General features: G+C 41.7%; 2 protein-coding genes and 1 long non-coding RNA gene across 3 annotated transcripts; 2 read left to right on the top strand and 1 right to left on the bottom strand.

The window, feature by feature from the left end:
* The first annotated feature begins 3,961 nt into the window (after positions 1-3,961).
* On the top strand, positions 3,962-4,852 carry LOC130230332 (G-protein coupled receptor 35-like). The gene has a single exon (XM_056459300.1). The coding sequence runs from the start codon at positions 3,962-3,964 to the stop codon at positions 4,850-4,852; it is 891 nt and encodes a 296-aa protein (XP_056315275.1).
* Positions 4,853-11,456: 6,604 nt separating this feature from the next.
* LOC130230334 (G-protein coupled receptor 4-like) lies at positions 11,457-12,344 on the top strand. Its single transcript, XM_056459301.1, has one exon. The coding sequence runs from the start codon at positions 11,457-11,459 to the stop codon at positions 12,342-12,344; it is 888 nt and encodes a 295-aa protein (XP_056315276.1).
* Positions 12,345-12,554: 210 nt separating this feature from the next.
* Positions 12,555-15,346, bottom strand: LOC130230340 (uncharacterized). The gene is made up of 3 exons (XR_008837949.1): positions 13,382-15,346; positions 12,688-12,737; positions 12,555-12,587 (listed from the first exon to the last, which is right to left on the bottom strand). It is a non-coding gene; the product is annotated as an uncharacterized LOC130230340 (long non-coding RNA).
* Between the last annotated feature and the right edge of the window lie 4,787 nt (positions 15,347-20,133).

The raw sequence follows: 20,133 nt of genomic DNA, 5'->3' as shown, positions 1-20,133 counted from the left end.
CCCAACCATTGGGTGGAAAAGTGCTATTTAAATTGTATTGGAAAAATGAACCCAAAGTTTAGTGTCAAAAACTGCAGTCTGAATGTAAAAATGTTTGTAAAAAGAGTTGGAAAAATGAACCCAACCTTGGGTTAATTATGGACAAACCAAATGGATGGGTTAAATAGTGCCATTTAAATTTAATTACAAAAATTAACCAAATGCTGGGTTAAACATGGACAAATTCAACCACTTGGTAAAAGTGCAATTTAAATTTAACTGGAAAAATTAACCCAAATAACAGTGGGATTGTTTGTATTTGACCCAACATTGGGTTACAGCCACCCAACAAATGCTCTGCAGAATGTGATGGAACGCTTGTGTGTGTGTGTGTGTGTGTGTGTGTGTCAAGACAGAGCACAGGAGAGCAGCTGTTCTCCACTGACTTCAGATCAGTCTCAGTGAATTCAGATATTTTCTCTGAATGTGTTTAATAGACATCTAATAAATGTCCACACACACACTTTGTTTAACAAAGTGAGTTTATTAACACTTGAGTCGTTTACTTCACTACATTAAGACATGTTCTGCAGTGTAACAGCCGTACAAACTCAGACATCTTGGCCAAAACAAGGCTAAATTCAGGCTGTTGGGGGAAATCTACCAGATGTGAACGTGACCACACATGTGAAGTAAAAAGATTCTCAATGACAGCCCAGATTTAGCCTTTTAGCCCAGACGTTCATGTTTGGATGTTTGTTAGATGTCTATTAGACATGAAACAGCTTGGTGGACTGCAATAAACAGTTCAATTCATCTGAGAGTTTTCAGAATCAGAAAAACAAAGCAGAAAAGGCCATTAGAAGCCTGCATTCGGCTGTGCTATTGTGTGTTAAAACAAGAAGGAATTCAGTCAAAAACAGCCAAATGTGAAGTTTAATTACTGTGTCTTTGCAAACTCTACATGATATTGTGTGCCTCATTATACATCATCATGTAGACAAAACCCTTCATCACAGCCAGGAATGATGGAAAATATAATCAATCTGCTCATTTCTAATATGAGACCATCATAGTCAGTCTGAAGATCCAACACACAGCTTTTCCACATGCACAAGCACTGCTTTAAGTATACTTTATTATTTAGAATGATTAAAATGTCCACTGACAGCTCGATTCATTTGTGTAGTCAGAGGCTGTTTTCTGATTGTTATTAACTAAAAAATATGCAATGATGATAATGAATTTAGCTGAAAGGTATTGAGGTGTATCATCAATGTGAACGTGTGCAAATAAATGCATGAGGTTTATGAAAACAGGCTGTCATACACGGTAAAACCCAATAAGTTAAGGTAACTCAAACCATTTGAGGAAACCGATTGCAACAAACTATTTAAGTTCAAAAACTAATCCGAATGAGTGCTGTGAACTTAGTCTATTTGAGTAAATGAAGCAATTTCAGCACAGTAAAACCCAATAAACGAAGAGAACTCAAACCAACTGAGTACTGTAAAACCGAATAAGTTAAGGCAACTCAAACCATTTGAGGAAACCGATTGACAAACCATGTGAGTTAAACTAATCTATATGAGTACTGTGCACTTACTCCATTTAAGCTGAAGTAATGAGGTATTTAATGAACTCATTACCCTCAACACTGAGTAGTTTTCAAATGAGTAGAATTAACTTTCAGTCAATTTTGAGTTAACTGCACTCATTTCAGTTGATAATGGTGACTGTTGGGTTCTGTATTAAAAGGCAGTCTCATTTTAAACTCTAGCCAGTGTCATGATTAAACATGAATTATTCAGTCCAGAAGGTGGCGCTGTTGCAGTACAGAGGGGCTCAGAGAGCTGCTGCTCTTCAGTGCTGAGACTCAAACACTTTACAGTACAGCATATCATGCAGCAGATCTACAAATCAGCTCAGTTATACTTAAAGGACACCTATTATGCAGAATTCACTTTTATGTGGGGTGTAAACCCAGTAGTGTGTCAGCAGTGTGTGAATATCTCCAGCAGTCTCTAATGGTAAAGAAACACTTTGATTAATATTCTCCCTTAGTACATGTCATCAGAGGGGGAAAGCACCACAAATAGCCATGTCTCCATCACAAGCATAAGCAGCTGCTCTATCTTACTGCCGTGTTTTTAACTGCAGTGTTAGCTGTCATTATGATGTCATCTCAAGTTAGTCAACTGACCAGAAATCAATTTGCATTAGGGTTGTCACGATACTGGAATTCGATACCAATCGGTACTGAAATTTTAAAAAGGTCTATTTCCCGTGAACATTTAAGCGCTGTGGAGCATGTTCTTAAACAGTGCTGATTGGACATTGTGTTCAGGTGCTCAACAGAAAAGACTGTGATTGGCTGTGAATCATCAAGGAATCCCTCGTATGTCACCTTATAGACAAACCAGCTGATCGACATGACTTTGAAACGCTCCAGTGTCCCTGTATCTGTGGTTATACTCAGTAAACACCGGTGAGTTCGGTTTTCTGTTGAGCACGTGAACACAATGGCCAATCAGCACTGTTTAAGAAGGTGCTCAACAGCGCTCAAATGTTCACAGGAAATGGACGTTTTTAAATTTCAGTACCGATTGGTATGGAATTCCAGTACCGTGACAATCCTAATTTGCATTTTGTTACTGATGTATTTTGATGCTAATATTTGATGTTGTTTTGACTGCAAGTTAGTCAATTGCCATCTTATCCAGTGGTCTCCAACCCTGGCCCATGGACCAGTACCGATCTGTGGATCAATTGGTATTGGGTTGCACAAAAAAATATACCTCATTATTTCTATTTGATCTATTATCTGAGTCTGAACAATCTTTTATTTAGAAAAATGACCATATTCTCACGGTTACAACTCGGTCACTAGAGCAACAAAATTGAACCCACAAGCAGCAAAATGAGAAAGAAACAGACGCCTTTGGAAAGTTTCTTTGCGAAGTGAGAAAGGCCCAGTAAAGGACTCACAAACTGTCCAGAAATGGATCTGCAACCCATTTGTCAACAAATCAGGTGAAGCCAACATGTCTGTGCAAGAAGGTCAACTACTGGAGATTGCACATGATGGCCGTTCACATATTGCATGGCGTCTTTTCTGAGCACAAGTTCATTATTTACAATGCGCACATATTGTGAGCGACGCATACAAGCGGCACGACCATGAGCGCCGCACACTCTGGCCTCCCAGGCACACCCAGTTGAAATCATCTTCAGCATGCTGCAAGCACACGGAGAGTCAAGTGACAAGAACTGACCGATCAGCTTCATATTTCATAGGGAATATACACACTTCAGCAGCACAGCAGTGCTTGTAATTCTCCATAAATAAAACTTGTGTCAGAGTTACAGCAATGTTTTGTCAGCTTGTTAACCTCTGAGAAAATGGTTGATGGTTGCTTAGTAATCTACAAATACTCACCCCAGGCATGGTATACTCACCGCCCCTGACCCCGGGTCATGGTAAGATTGTCAAGCATTGACCGGTCCGTGGTGAAAAAAGTTTGGGGACCACTGATCTAATCGATTTGCATCTTATTGACATGTTTTTAACAGCACTGTTAGAAGTTAGTCAAGTGACATCACATCGATTCACATTTCACGTTTTCTGATGCCAATGGTAGATGTCAATCTGGTGTCGTTTTGACCTGACGTGAGTCAATGAACAGCAGATCGATTTGCATCTTATTGACGTGTTTTTGATGTTTTGATGTCAAGTTAGTAATTGATTTGAGATTTGTTATTGACGTGTTTTTAACTGTAATGTCAGATGTCAATTTGATGTGAATTTGACGTCAAGTTAGTCATTTAACACCAGATTCGTCTGCAGTTTGTTATTGATGTGTTTTTGGTGTCATTTTGCCATCAAGGTGCCCACAGGCCTTGGCTTGTTGGTTTCCTCACTTTGTATCTTGAGTTCACATATACATGTTTATTCTCGTTCACAGCTCATATCCTCATCATCATGTCGAACATCTCAGCTTTACTCCTGAACTCCAGCATCTCCGGTTGGCATCGTCCGCTGTGGTACCAGTATGAGGCGTGTGCGGAGGCTCCACACTGGTTTATCTTTTACTTCAGTGTGAAGATAGTAAACTTGTTCGCAGGTTTCCCAATGAATGCTCTGGTGATGTGGCAGATCCTGAAGAAGAAGAGCGAGGGGTCAACATCAGACATCTTCATCTTCAACCTCTCCGTCCTGGATGCTTACTTTGGGCTGATGACCCCGGTGGACATGGTCAACCGCCTCTACTTCAATGATCCCACAATCTGGTACTCCCAGAGGTTTGCATACGGCCTGAAAGACACCACTCCGCTGTTCCTCACCTGTATTTGTCTGGATAGGTATGTGGCTGTGGTCCATCCCATTCTGTTCACCGGCACGCGGGACGCTGGCATCCGCATCGGCATCTCCATGGTGGTGTGGGGACTCATCCTGGCCTACTCTCTCACCAAATGCATTCTGGGTATTTTAAGTGTGAACGAGGTGTTCAGCGGCCTCATCCTCTCCGCCTTCTCCATCATGGTGTTCTGCAACCTGTCCATCATCTGGGTCCTCAGGAAAAGCGTGGCCGGGAAGGAGGTCATGAATCCGGTTAAGAAGAAGGCCTTTAAGATGGTGATGAGGGTGCTGGCCATCATCATAGTGAACTATCTGCCGCCGGTGGCCCTAATGCCGTTTGCGTCCACGTATTCGTTTGTGACTCTCCACTGTAAGGTTCTTCTAGCTGTGTTCTCCATCATGGACCTGAGCTGCACCATTGAGCCTCTGCTCTACATCTCGAAGATGGATCAATCCACCTTCTGCTCCTGCTTAAAGAGTCCCTCAAAGAAACCCACCAATGTGAGCGTCTGAGATGGAGAGATGTTTGTTTGTTTGTCTCAGGTGCTCAGTCTTGTTCCTGGTCGTCTAACTCCAGCATATCTGTCCAGATGTTTCTAAAGACCTCGACTTGCTGGGATTTGGGTTTAATTCTACAGGACAGTAACGGGTTTGGAGAATTCTGCTATAGACGTAGTCCTGATCAAAGAGATTAATCTGCTAATTCAGGCTCTGTCCACATGAACACTGTGTTTTCAAAACCATTGCTTTTACTCAGGTGTGGTAGTTTGTCCACATGAAAATGTAGCGTCCGCTGATGGAAACCAAAACAATCTGAAAACTCTGGCCAGGGTGAAGATTTACTGAAATCTGGGAAGACTAAAACTGAAGTTTTTCCTCAAGATGTCAGCATACGCTCAGAGTGACACGACTGAGGTGAATTATATTCATTCCCGACATTTACATGTATGCAATTTACTCAAACAAATACCTAATTCCACGTGTGGATCCAGCATAAAAGGCTTTTATCGCCCCCTGTTGGTTCGACATGTCCTAACCATTGCAGTAGATTTTTTGAAAAACGAAGGCGGTGAAAACTGTTTATTAAATACCTGTGCTTAGTGGACATGGCTGCAGATCATTCCATGCTAAATCAGACTGTCCACATGAACATGGGTCATCTTAAAACCAGAGTGTTTTCAGTGCGTTTCGGTCATTTCTCCGCATGGAAGCGCAGAATCAGCTGACTGAAACAGAAACTTTCAGATGATGCTAAAGATTTTCAGAAACTCTGGGAACAGTGTGGTCATGTGGCCACTAAAATGGAGTATTTCCCTCATGATGTCAGTGTGTGCATCAGTTTTCTGCTTTCTGATTGGCCAACACAGCCGAGTCCACACCTAACACAGATGATGTGATTGAAGCATACTCCATATATTCATGGCAGATATTTCATGCATACGTGTCATTCCCACTATGGAATGATAATCAATCTTTGAGCTCAAGTTTGCATTGGCTGTTTCTCAATATGTGTTCTTCAGCGATTTTGTGTCCTCGTGTAACGTCATCATCAACCGCCAAAGCTCAGTTTCAATACTCAAGTCCGCAAGAAGAGAGGACGTGTGAAAGTTCCCGAATGTGTTCTTGATATCGAGGATGCACTGATGCCGACCTGAGCGTAAAACTCTCTCTCGAGAAGTCCCAGAAGTCATTCAGCTGAATAAAGGAGGGGGGAAGCGCAGAGTTTTATTTAGATTTATTATTAAAGTTCAGATAAAAATTATTTATTCTAGGAGTTTCCCTAAACGATACAAGGAAAAAGTAAACATCCTCATAAAAATCTTAATAGAGGCATAAAGACATTAAGGGGGTTTATTTGCTGAGATTTTATTTGTATTGTGTAATGTATATATAAGGTCTTTATTCAGAGTATATATGGTGAAAAGGGGAAAACTATAAATCATTGTATGAATGCTGTAATGTCTAAATAATTATCCTTTAAAAACGTGTGAAGGTCATGTGACCATCAGGAGGAACGCAGCATCTCATTTCTCACAGGACGCGTTCTCTGTTCTCGCAGTCTCCCGAGTTCGTTCTTCTGAGGACACCTGACAAGACCGCTCTCCACAAGAACACAAGTCTGCTCTCAGTGTTCTTGCAATTGAGAAACAGCTAATTTACTTGCACAAATACTTAACTGCGCATTTGGTGTGAATCCAGCATAAAAGCCTTATAGCGCCCCCTGTTGGTTCGGTGTGCATTTAACATGCAGTGTGTTTTCATGTGGACAGATTTTTTTAAATGAAGCAGGGAAAACTGTGTTTAATAAAATACTGGTGTGCATGTGGACATGGCCTCTTCAAATCCTGAATGGTGCACCGTGTGTGTGTGTACGTGTGTCAACACATCTTTAATTCTACAACACTCTATACTATGTAGATTGTGTCAGAGCTGCTTTATGTGGATGAACAGCACACTGGACTCTAATCCAGTGATTCTCAAAGGGCAGTCATGACTGCTCACTGAAACCTGAGAGAAAATCAATATTAAATGCAAACTATTAAGCAAAACTGACTGTATTTATAAAGAGAGGAGAAACATGCACTTGTTCACTAATAGTTCCCGTTTGAGGAACGTTATGAGAATGTTTCCTGTTAGCTGGTCAGATAACTGTGTGTTAGTTAATCTCTCATGAGCAAAACACAAACACAGTTTTAATCAAATACACAACATTCTGTCAAACACAATGAACATGGTGTGAAATGAAGATATCGTGTTCATATAGAGAGCTGTTTTTAATAAGCGTCATGTTGCCTGTTCATTTTAATGATTCATTTGTAAATGTGAGTACATGATGCTGGGTTAGAGTACTAAACGCGATAATTAAAATGCTGGATTTGAGAAGCACTGATTTAATAAAGTCTGTGTGTGTGTGCGTGTGTGTGTGTGTGTGTGTGTGTGTGTGTGCTTTTTCTCTGTCTCTTTTTTTATGGCTGGTCTTCAGACTCCAGCAAACACAGCGAGTGTTTCCGTCATAATAATCTGAATAATTTATAATTTCACAAACTTAAATTTCCAGATGCATAATTAAGAAGATGCGGAATCACTAATGAAGGTGTTAATTAAAATGGCTGGGGATTAATTAAGAACAGCCCGGGGTGACACAGATGCTGCGAGCTTGTGATTTGTAAGTAGACGATGCTCCGAGATTAATTAATGTTAAAAACATTTACAGTAGATGCTCACCTGTGCGCCGCTGTTGTGACTGATCTCAGAGCTGTAAGGTGAGGAGATGTGAATATCTGCTGTGTTCATGATGCATAAAGAAAATCCAGAAGTAATCTACTTACATGTGTGTGATCATTTATTCTCCTGTTCTGAACTTTTGCAGTCATCCTCCTGAAAGAGACGAGAGTGAAGAGTGTGTTTATTTTATTTTCTCTCTACAGATCAAGAAGAACATGCAGAGAAATCCTTCAAGACTGTGTGTGCAATACTAATTATTATTATTAATACCACTGAAGAGAAGAATATCCAATAGCATCATCAAACATCAAAACAACAGCCTTTTAAATGCATGAATATTGTCTTACATGTTTGTCAGGTCGCTATATTTATATTTATTTAAATGTTTTTAAATGCACATCTGCAAAAAAAGTGAATACTTCACAAATGCACAAACAATATCTGAGAGAAACAGGTTTATGCATCTAATTTTGTCTGCACAAATGTGTCTGTGAGCTCAGCAAGACATTCAAGTCTGTAGTTTTGCAATAAATGAATAAAGAGTTTTTACATGCAACTCGATATCAAAGAGAACTGAATGAAATATTAAAGAAACGCAGTGTTTTGGTGCTCAGCTGTGAAGCTACACATCTCTAATCATGATAGTGTTAATAACTCATCTCTAATAACTGATTTCTCTTCATCATGATGACAGCACATAATATTAGACTAGATATTCTTCAAGACACTAGTATTCAGCTTAAAATGACATTTAAAGGCTTCACTAGGGTAATTAGGGTAAAGTTAGGGTAATTAGGCAAGTCATTGTGTAACAGTGGTTTGTTCTGGAGACAATCCAACACTAATATTGCTGAAGGGGGATAATAATATTGACCTTAAAATGGTGTTTAAACTATTAAAAACTGCTTTTATTCTAGCTGAAATAAAACAAATAAGACTTTCTCCAGAAGAACAAATATTAGAGGAAATACTGTGGAAATTTCCTGAATCTGAGAAACATCATCTGGGGAATATCTGAAAAAACATAACCACAAGCGGGTGAATCATTTTGCCCTCACCTGTATATACAGCACACACATATATATATATATATTCCCATAGCTGTGAAGTGCATTAGTCTACAGCAGAGAGCAATAATAGAGCCTCTGCAAGATCTTACAGTAGATTTACTCATTTCTTCCTTGCATCAGCTGTTTACATGGAGCTCTGCGGTTACATCACAAAACCTCCATCTTCGTCTTTACCACGAACTTTACCACCAGACGCTCCACATCATCCAATCACAGACCAGATGTACTTGTTGACCCAAAATGAGCGTCGTGATTGGCTGCAGCCGAATCGTCCCTCCTCTGCGTCCCGCAGGAAGAGCTTTTTCTTGATTCGCCCCGAGAGAGACGCTAAACTGAGGGCGGTGATGGTCAGGAGACGGACCGCAGCACAACACACACCAAACTGTAGGTGAGATCTCCACAGTTCTCCAAGACAAACAGTTTGCTTCTGAAAGTGTGTCTTATTTCTATAGCTCTATTAACAATGCAGAATCAGTCTGTGACCACAACATCAGCATCTGGATATGGGCCGGATCCAAGATTATGTGAACCTTGGGATAAGGAGAAACACAGATATAAACATGAGCACAGCGTTCACGTTACAGTGTGTTTGACCTGATTAATGCAGTCTAACTCTCCTTAAGTGGATCTTAACATGATGTGTTTGTGTTTTATGAGTGAGTGAGTCTTAACTCTTGTGTTGCTTAATTCTGTGTACACTATTATATCCTTCAGGTCCTTCAGCCTTCACTAATCCTCTAACTTAGAGAAGATCGATTTCATTTCAATCCTCAAATCTATTCTGCGGGCGACGCAGTGGCGCAGTAGGCAGTGCTGTCGCCTCACAGCAAGAAGGTCTCTGGTTCGAGCCTCGGCTGGGTCAGTGTGTGTTTCTGTGTGGAGTTTGCATGTTCTCCCCTTCTTGGTGTGGGTTTCCTCCGGGTGCTCCGGTTTCCCCCACAGTCCAAACACGTATGCTATAGGGGAACTGGGTAGGCTAAATTGTCCATAGTGTATGTGTGTGTGTGAATAAGTGTGTATGTGTTTCCCAGTGATGGGTTGCAGCTGGAAGGGCACCTGCTGCATAAAAACAAAATGCTGGATGAGTTGGCGGTTCATTCCGCTGTGGCGACCCCAGGTTAATAAATGGACTAAGCTGAAAAGAAAATGAATGAAAGAATGAATCTATTCTGCATGAATAGCTCTGTGAAAGTGCAGGTTGTCCCTCATCAGTGTGCAGTGTTCACTCAGTGGACAACACTCGACTCTCACTATAGCAAAGGGGGGATTTTATCATGATAAAGTAAAACAGTATTAATAACAGTTAAAGCAGCAGATTATTATTCTTGTGTGTGTATCAGTCGTCTTTCAGATGTGAAATGGTTTAATATCAGGCAGCTCAAATCTGACCCAAAGGACACCCTGCTGTACCCTAAACAAGTTCAACCGTCAGGACAATAGAAAATTATTTATTTTTTTTAAACTAAAATAATTATTGTTTAGGTTCATTTCTGTTGTTAAAATGCTGCCTGGGTCATTTTTGTCTCGTAAATCAACAAGAGGGTTAAACTGACTAGTGTGTCTGCTTCCTAAACTGTGCTATGAACACTGTTCCAGAGTTGCCAGATATGCCAGGATCTGTACACAAGTTCAACAGACTGTTTATTTTGAGGAAACTTGGGTCTTTCAGGTTTGTACCTCTATGATGACACTGTTTTATAATCAATTTAACGAATCTGTTTAGTCTCTCTGCATTGTAGCATGGTACAGTAATCTGGGTCTGTCAAATAAGAACAGGTTGAGTAGCCTGGTGAAGGTGGCAGGCATGATCATCAGTCTTAACCAAACTGGTCCAATGGTAATTTCCCGTAATTATGTTTTAAAGAGCGCTCAGGGTATCTTATACACCCCGGATCATCCATTGAACTCTGTTTCAACTTCTGCCATCAGGACATCATTTTAGAGTTTCTATAAGGCATGGGCTAAAAACCTCACAGTATTGCGATTACTTCTCTGAAATATATTCTTTTTAAATGTCTGGGTAAAAAACTTCTTTCCTCTTTGAACACAATATACTTTACATTTTTATTTTGAGAAACATTTTTAATATTTTGGAGCAGTAAACATGTCAGGCTAAATAATGAATCATTGACTTCTGCGGTCTTCGTTCATTTGGTCCCCCATATACAGGTTTATTTACTATTTAAAACAGCATCTTTGGATATTTTTGCTGCTGGAGATACTGTTGTCCTAAAAAAAAAAAACTTAAATAAAAACCCTTACGCATACTTCAGGGACGGTTTAGCAGAAAATGTTGGCGATTTTAGAACCTTGACTTTTCCAACCCGCGGTATACCTTGAAGCAGTTAGTGTCCCATGCCTAGTTCTTATATACAGGACAAACAGATCAAGAAATTCTTAAAGGCGGCCATTAGGTCATTAAAGTCCAGCGGGGAGGGAGACGCATCTAAAGAATGATGTATTGTATGTTTTATAATTAATAATTTGGTAATGCGTACACTGAAAACAGTGATTCAAAGATGATTCCTTGGATTTACTCAATTTTTTTACGTTGAGTGGTTGTAAACAATTTATTTGAGCTTAATTTAAACAAACAAAATAAGTTGAACACTGCTCAATTTAAATTGTTTAAATTCAACACAAATAAATTGTTTGCAACAGTTTTGCATGCAACTCTTTTTTCAGTGTATACGGACCTTCGTCTGTGTTACGGCACCTTGCTGCAATTTTAGTTCTAGTTTAGGATAATAAAGCTGAGTCTGAAGATCATGAAAAGATTACCAAACTCATGCACTCTTTCATCCACAGCTCATTTCAGGATCATGTCAAACGTCTCCGATCTGAACTCCAGCGTCTCTGAACTGACGCAGCGTCTGCCTTGGTACCAGTTTGAGGCGTGTGCGGAGGCTCCACACTGGTTTCTGCTCTACTACGGTGTGAAAGTCTTGAACCTGGTGGCCGGAGTTCCTCTGAACGCTCTGGTGATGTGGCAGATCCTGAAGAAGAAGAGCGAGGGGTCAACATCAGACATCTTCATCTTCAACCTCTCCGTCCTGGATGCTTATTTCGGGCTGATGACGCCGGTGGATCTGGCCAATCGGCTCTATTTCAATGATGATCATATCTGGTACTCTGTGCGGTTTGCGTACGGCCTGAAAGACACCACTCCGCTGTTCCTCACCTGTATTTGTCTGGATAGGTATGTGGCTGTGGTCCATCCCATCCTGTTCACCGGCACGCGGGACACTGGCATCCGCATCGGCATCTCCATGGTGGTGTGGGGACTCATCCTGGCCTACTCTCTCACCAAATGCATTCTGGGAGTGATGAGTGTGAACGAGGTGTTCAGCGGCCTCATCCTCTCCGCCTTCTCCATCATGGTGTTCTGCAACCTGTCCATCATCTGGGTCCTCAGGAAAAGCGTGGCCGGGAAGGAGGTCATGAATCCGGTTAAGAAGAAGGCCTTTAAGATGGTGATGACGGTGCTGGCCATTATAGTAGGCAACTATCTGCCTCCAGTGGCCCTAATGCCGTTTGCGTCCACATATTCGTTCATTACGTTTCGCTGTAAGATCAGTCTGGCTGTGTTCTCCGTCATGGACCTGAGCTGTACCGTCGAGCCTCTGCTCTACATCTCTAAGATGGACCAATCCGCCTTCTGCTCCTGCTTAAAGAGTCCCTCAAAGAAACCCACCAATGTGAGCGTCTGAGATTAATTGTGCATCTTTTCAGACTCAACTGGTGAAGCATGAGCAGGCCTCAGGTCAGTTTAGGCTGCGTCTGAACATTTAAAACTGTGTTTTGGTCTAAACAAGCTCCACGTCCACATTATCCATTCAATTCTCCCCATCATCCACACTGAAGGCCTGAAGCGCTCTGGTTATGTTCTGTGCAGCACACAGATGTCAGACGCTTTACCTGCTCAACTCCGCTGCCGTTTATTTCCTCTCCGTCTGTCTGAAACAGTGAATGTGTGAGTGTGTTCTGAGCTAAACAACAGCTCCAGTAAACATTCCCTGAGCACTGAAGAGATACGGAGATCTACACACTCACATTCATCTTTAATACAGCTGCATTCATCCACAGCATTCTCGAAAAGATTCCTAAAAATGGACAAAACAAAGAGAAAAATATGTTTTAAAACATGTGTGACAAGATGTGGTACTGAGAGAACACACACACACACGCACACACGCACGCACGCACGCACGCACACGCACACGCACAAATAAAACAAACCATATATAATCATTAGAATAGGTAAATACTCGTGCAGTCAAATGATTAATGACATTAATTACGTTAATAAAGGTTTTACAGGTAGATTTTTTTATAAATACACAAATATTTGATGCATGTTTATAAACATAAAAATACACACTGTATGTACAAATATATTTTGGATATATGAACTTTTATATTTGATGTGATGATAGTAAATACATCAAAACTATTGTGATCAATAAATTAATTGTTATATTAAGAAAGAAAATCTAATCCATCTGATATTGAGTATAAGGGGCAGTTCACCAAATAATAAAAATAGATTTTATTATGTCACACAAACTTAAATTTCCAGATGCATAATTAAGAAGATGCGGAATCACTAATGAAGGTGTTAATTAAAATGGCTGGGGATTAATTAAGAACAGCCCGGGGTGACACAGATGCTGCGAGTTTATAATTGTGTAAGTAGACGATGCTCCGAGATTAATTAACGTTAAAAACATTTACAGTAGATGCTCACCTGTGAGATGTTTCTGTCATTCCAGCTGAAGTGTGACGCATACAGGATCTCTATTAATGATATACATGCGTGTGTGTGTTCACTTACGCTTCTGTCCTGCACAACACACACACACACACATCTGAAATATTCACAACACTCAAAATAAATGTTAATGAATTTAAATATGTAAATTAGTTCCATTTAAAGCTGTGTATAGTGTCAGGCATCTGAGCAGCTCTATGCAAATGTCAATCCTGTCATCAAAATAATAAAGTTTTCACCAAAATAGTGAAACTCTTTCTTTGAGTCTGTGTAGTTTTGTATTTCACAGTACTCTAAAACACTCCAAATATCCCCGTCAACGACTGCAAACTATTTTATTTCATTTATCAAAGACACAGAAGTGTAAATTTCTCATTGGTCACATCCATAACGAAGCTTTTTCCTCATAAATGCAAAATAAGGACATCAAGAAGGTACATGTGTTGGATTAGTATTATTACATGGATATATTAAAAATACACTACGCATGCTGACAAACCACTGGCGTTTTTTCGGGTGGGGGGGGTTATTGTGATACCAGTGCTAAATCAACACTTTTACATTGGTTTTGGTGCCAAAACAGTGCCTGAACCTGACTCTAGAACAGTGGTTCCCAACAGGGGCCCTTGTGGGCCGCGTCATATTTTAAACAGTTCTTAGCAGTGGACAATTAGCAGAATGATTATGTTGCCTTAGTTTATTTTATCCCCTAGCTCAGTGGTCCTCAACCACCGGTCCATGGATCAATTGGTACCGGGCCACACAAGAAATCATTAATAATTTGAATTATTTGAGTCTGAATGATCTTTCATGTTGAATAATAACCATACTCTCGCTTACATCTCGGTCACTCAAGCGCCCAGATTTAACCCACGAGTAACAAAACGAGTAAAAAACAGACGTCTTTGGAAAGTGTCTTTGCTAAGGGAAAAAGACCCAGTGAATAACCCACGAACTGCCAACGTATGGATTCCCAACCCTGATTTGTCAACAAACCAGGTGAATCCAGCATGGCTCTGCAAGAAGATCAACTGATGGAGATCGCATATGGGGCCGTTCGCACATCGCGTATTTCTAGAGTTTGCACAAGTTTGTTGTTTCCAATGGAGCAGCGTGACGCACTTGCACCAGTGAACACCGGGCCGCAAGCGCAACACAAGTCACGTGACAAGAATTGACCGATCAGCTTCAGCTTGTATGGAATATTAATATTTCGGTAAGATTCGTTTTTTCAGACTAACACCCAAACACTGCAGTGCTTGTCATTTTTCCCACAGATAAAACTTGTATCAGAGTGACAGCAATGTTTTGTCAGCTTGTCATCCTCATTCCTCTGGGAAAATGGCTGATGTTTGCCTAGCAACCTACAACCTAGGAAACACCACCCCCCCACCAAAAATTGACAATTTTGCAATTCGTTCTCCACAAAGAGTTGCACTGATTCACCTCGCAGCAATCCTTACACTAATTGGTGTAGCATAACAAATAACAAGTATTAAATTGTAATTCCCTCTGTTCATTTTTCCCCTCATACACCAGTGTAAATAGTGATATTTTTGTTATTGAATGTCAAATCGGGCCAATTTAAAGATTAAAGGCTTACGTTTATTAGTTACACATGGCTGACTGATGTTTTGCTTATATATTTTACATTAGCTTATTATTTGTGCATAAAGATATCTAGATATAGTAATAAACATACCGTTAGTTTGAAAACAACATTTTTTGTCATCATTACTGCAAACTTATATGAGCGATTATATCATTAAATGTGGAGGGGGTCTTACAATATTTTACAGGGAAAAGGGGGTCTCAGGCAAAAAAAAAGGTTGGGAACCACTGATCTAGAACAATCTTTTATTTGATTTTCCCTGCTGAAAAATCCAGCTTAAACCACCCTAGGCTGGTTAGCTGGTTGACCAGCCTGGTTTTAGAGGGGTTTTGGCCATTTCCAGCCTGGTTTTAGCTGGTCAGGCTGGAAAATGACCAGCTAAATCCAGCTAAAATTAGCTTGACCAGCCTGGTTTAAGCTGGACATAGCTGGTTTTGGCTGGGTTCCCAGCCTGGCTAGGCTGGTCAAGGTGGTTTTAGCTGGTCATTTTGCAGCCTGACCAGCTAAAACCAGGCTGGAAATGGCCAAAACCCCTCTAAAACCAGGCTGGTCGACCAGCTAAAACCAGCCAACCAGCCTAGGCTGGTTTAAGCTGGTTATTTTAGTAGGGTTTATTTTATATTGTAATCAAAATATAATTAACCAACCCCACTAATGAGCGCTCGCCGTTTGTTAAATGCTTTGACACAGAGAAACGCTGCCAGCTGAGCGTCTTTTAAAGCAGTGCTCGTGTTAAATGCTTTGATGGTATTTTTTGTTACGATCCCTGTTAAAGTAACCTTCGAGACCTGTCAATAACATATACCGTATTGCAGCAACAACATCAGACACCATCGTAACCCTAGTCATTGCAGTCGACAGATGCTGTGTGTGTGATTCGGTCATGGATCTCCTTCAGGCTCCCCCTGCTGGCTGCTGGTCCACTGCTCGACGTCACGAAACCCGGATATTTCTGGAAAAATTCTGGAGCTGAAGAGCAGAAGCTCACCTGCGCTCCTTCATCCGCACACAGCAGCGGAATCAGCTTAGCGTGAGCGTAATCGATTTCAAAGCCCTCAAAGATAAGCCCCACCCCCCATGCTCCAAGCCCCGCCTCCAGCAGCCGGGACACCTCTCTGGTTGCCAGCACCATCTGCTTGTAATCCTCCTCCTGCAGGCTGAGCACGTCGCTGCTGAGCGGACGACGGGGAACTAAAACGGTGAAGCCTGGAGAGTTGGGAAACGGCGTGAGGAACGCTATGTGCTCATCGTCTTCCCACACTCTCCACTGCTGCGCTTCTCCGCGGATTATACGCGGGAACAGCCCATCGTCAGACGGATCGCCTAGGAAGGTGTAGTTCTGCTGGGCGTTTGGTTTACAAATACGGTTTTTCACCGCCTCTAAATGATCATCAGTCCAGCGCGGGCCGCTCTTAGAGCTGATGTACCCAGGGTCAAACTCATTAAACTCTTCATCTGCAGCCAGGTGAGGTCTCCAGTCTGCGCTCAGGCCGTGCAGAGGGACGATCAGCAGCTGTGTGGTGCCATGTTTCTGTGGTGTGTGCACCAGAGCGCAGCGCTGCACTGACAGACCCGCACGCAGCCGGAGGGACACTGATCTGGCGCCCAGCAGCAGACGCAGAAACGTGTCCTCAGGCAGGTGGAAGAGGCTGCCAGCACAGGAGCTCTTACAGGTGAGCACAGCGACCCCTGGCGTCCATGGAGAGGGGTGCAGGTACGCCAGCAGATCTGCAGACTCCCAGATCACCAGCTGCTCCTGGAGAGCCCACGACATTCTGCCAGAGGAGGAAAGAGTGGAGAAATCTGAAGGAGAATCGCTGAAGGAAACGCTTTACTGAGGATTCTGATCATACTGATGATTCTCAAGGGCTTTTATCCTGTTTCTAGTCTAAATATTTCATAATACTTAAATCAGGAAACAGTTAATAGAGCAAACATATTGTCTTGTTTTCTGAAATAATCAGTGAAGGAGAATCAGTGAAGGAGAATCAGTGAAGGAGAATCAGTGAGGGAGAATCAGTGAGGGAGAATCAGTGAAGGAGAATCAGTGAAGGAGAATCAGTGAAGGAGAATCAGTGAAGGAGAATCAGTGAAGGAGAATCAGTGAGGGAGAATCAGTGAGGGAGAATCAGTGAGGGAGAATCAGTGAAGGAGAATCAGTGAAGGAGAATCAGTGAGGGAGAATCAGTGAAGGAGAATCAGTGAAGCAGAATCAGTGAAGGAGAATCAGTGAGGCAGAATCAGTGAGGGAGAATCAGTGAGGGAGAATCAGTGAGGGAGAATCAGTGAAGGAGAATCAGTGAAGGAGAATCAGTGAGGGAGAATCAGTGAGGGAGAATCTGAGGGAGAATCAGTGAAGGAGAATCAGTGAGGCAGAATCAGTGAGGGAGAATCCGAGGGAGAATCAGTGAGGCAGAATCAGTGAGGGAGAATCAGTGAGGGAGAATCAGTGAGGGAGAATCAGTGAGGGAGAATCAGTGAGGGAGAATCAGTGAGGAAGAATCCGAGGGAGAATCAGTGAAGGAGAATCAGTGAGGCAGAATCAGTGAGGGAGAATCAGTGAGGGAGAATCAGTGAGGGAGAATCAGTGAGGGAGAATCAGTGAGGGAGAATCAGTGAGGAAGAATCTGAGGGAGAATCAGTGAAGGAGAATCAGTGAGGCAGAATCAGTGAGGGAGAATCCGAGGGAGAATCAGTGAGGCAGAATCAGTGAGGGAGAATCAGTGAGAGAGAATCAGTGAGGGAGAATCAGTGAGGGAGACTCAGTGAGGGAGAATCAGTGAAGCAGAATCAGTGAGGGAGAATCAGTGAGGGAGAATCAGTGAAGGAGAATCAGTGAAGGAGAATCAGTGAGGGAGAATCAGTGAGGGAGAATCAGTGAAGGAGAATCAGTGAAGCAGAATCAGTGAGGGAGAATCAGTGAGGGAGAATCAGTGAAGGAGAATCAGTGAAGGAGAATCAGTGAGGGAGAATCAGTGAGGGAGAATCAGTGAAGGAGAATCAGTGAAGGAGAATCAGTGAGGGAGAATCAGTGAAGGAGAATCAGTGAAGGAGAATCAGTGAGGGAGAATCAGTGAGGGAGAATCAGTGAAGGAGAATCAGTGAAGGAGAATCAGTGAAGGAGAATCAGTGAGGGAGAATCAGTGAAGGAGAATCAGTGAGGGAGAATCAGTGAGGGAGAATCAGTGAGGGAGAATCAGTGAAGGAGAATCGGTGAAGGAGAATCGGTGAGGGAGAATCGGTGAGGGAGAATCAGTGAGGGAGAATCAGTGAAGGAGAATCGGTGAGGGAGAATCAGTGAAGGAGAATCAGTGAAGGAGAATCAGTGAAGGAGAATCAGTGAAGGAGAATCAGTGAAGGAAACGCTTTGAGGATTCTAATGCCGGTATTGATGAGTTCAGGGCAGGAAAAACACAACAAAGGAATCAGAAAGAGATTAGAGAATCATAAAACACTGTCTGTCTATACATATAAAGAGTTATATAAACAATAAATTGATTTATTATACATTTTAGATGACAATTAATAAGTATTTTGGGCCAAACTTTGATTCTTAAATTGTCTTTTATATTAGCTGTAAATATGACTGAGCTGAGGGATGTAGATACTGTTCCTAAAGTTTATTGTCTGTAAACAGAATTACAGACTGTAAAAACGGCAGGAGAATAGTAATGATACTAATGTTAACAGGGGAAACTCTGTGTGGAAAATATTTAAAATATTATTTAATCGTTTTCATGTTTAAAAAATCATTTTTATAAACTTTTGCATTCTATAAAGTACCTTACATTAATATTACTGTTAATATTTAATAATTCTGTAATCATAAACTGAAAGTGAGAGGCAAAACAAGGCGGGAGTGAAGAAAGTTTAGAAGGAGAAAAGGAAAAGTGTTTGACAGAAGCTTTAAAAACAAACACATATTTAGATGAAGATGTTTCTCAGTGTTTCTGTACCTTCCTATTAAAGCGTTCAGGATCAGAGAAACTGCAGATCCACTCAGAGCCCAGCGCCGCATTTCCTGCTTCAGCACTTCCTTTTCCTGCATCACATGAGCATAGAGCTCATTAACGTGAGCTCTCCGCCGTCTGCCGGAGGGAAGCGGAACTGCGCCGTAGTTTAATATCCATTCAGCAGACGCTGGAGATTTACAGGAGTGTGAACGAATGCAATGAATACATCTGCTGTCAGATGTCTATTCTCACATTTACATCGTTGTATTTGCGTGAGTTGCAAATCACAAAAAACACACACAAACTTGAGCAAAATCTGTATTTATCAGGAAAATTAAACGTGGTAGAAGTTGATTCACAGATTTCTGTCGCTCCTTCATGAGTAAACACACACTTTAGCTTTAGCACATCTCTTTCTCTCAGACACAAGCAGATTTAGAGGATCAGTGAGATAACCAGATCAGAGAAACACACACACAGTCTTTCTCGCTCTTCCTTTCACACACACACACACACATTAAAGTTTAATACACCAATTGAGCATCCTCACAACTCAGTCTTCCTGATATTTTACCACAAGTGCAGAAATTTAAGTGTCACAAGTACAGCTAAACCAGTTAACGCACACACACACACCGACTCTCTGACACACAGATGATCTCTGTTAATCTCTTAATGAAGCATTAACCCACTGAAGACAGCAGGAGTGGAGCAGAACCGGTTTCCCACCAGACACCCAATACTAGGGGTGTCCAGACTCAGTCCTGGAGGGCCGGTGTCCTGCAGAGTCCAGCTCCAGCTTACCTCAACACACCTGCACAGATGTTTCTAGAAAACCCAGTCAGAGCTTGATTAGCTGGCCCAGGTGTGTCTGATTGACTAACTAAACTCTGCAGGGCACCGGCCCTATACAGTGTATCGAAGTGTGTGTGTGTGTGTGTGTATATATATATAAATATATATATACACATACACACACAGTTGTGTACACTATACAACTGCAGGTTAACTATGTTCATATATAATAACTGTTAAAACCTGAATAAAGCTGCGCTCACACTGGACTTTTCTCCTCATAGACGTCCATCCGTACACACACGAATGCGTCAGACCGGGAACGCAAGGTCGAGCAGCAAGTTTCGCAGTTCGCTGTGGTTGTTGCT

Source organism: Danio aesculapii, chromosome 6 (genome assembly GCF_903798145.1).
Source record: "Danio aesculapii chromosome 6, fDanAes4.1, whole genome shotgun sequence".
NCBI lineage: Eukaryota > Metazoa > Chordata > Actinopteri > Cypriniformes > Danionidae > Danio > Danio aesculapii.
Note: the sequence above shows the minus strand (reverse complement) of the source record. Positions and strands in the feature narration are given on the sequence as shown.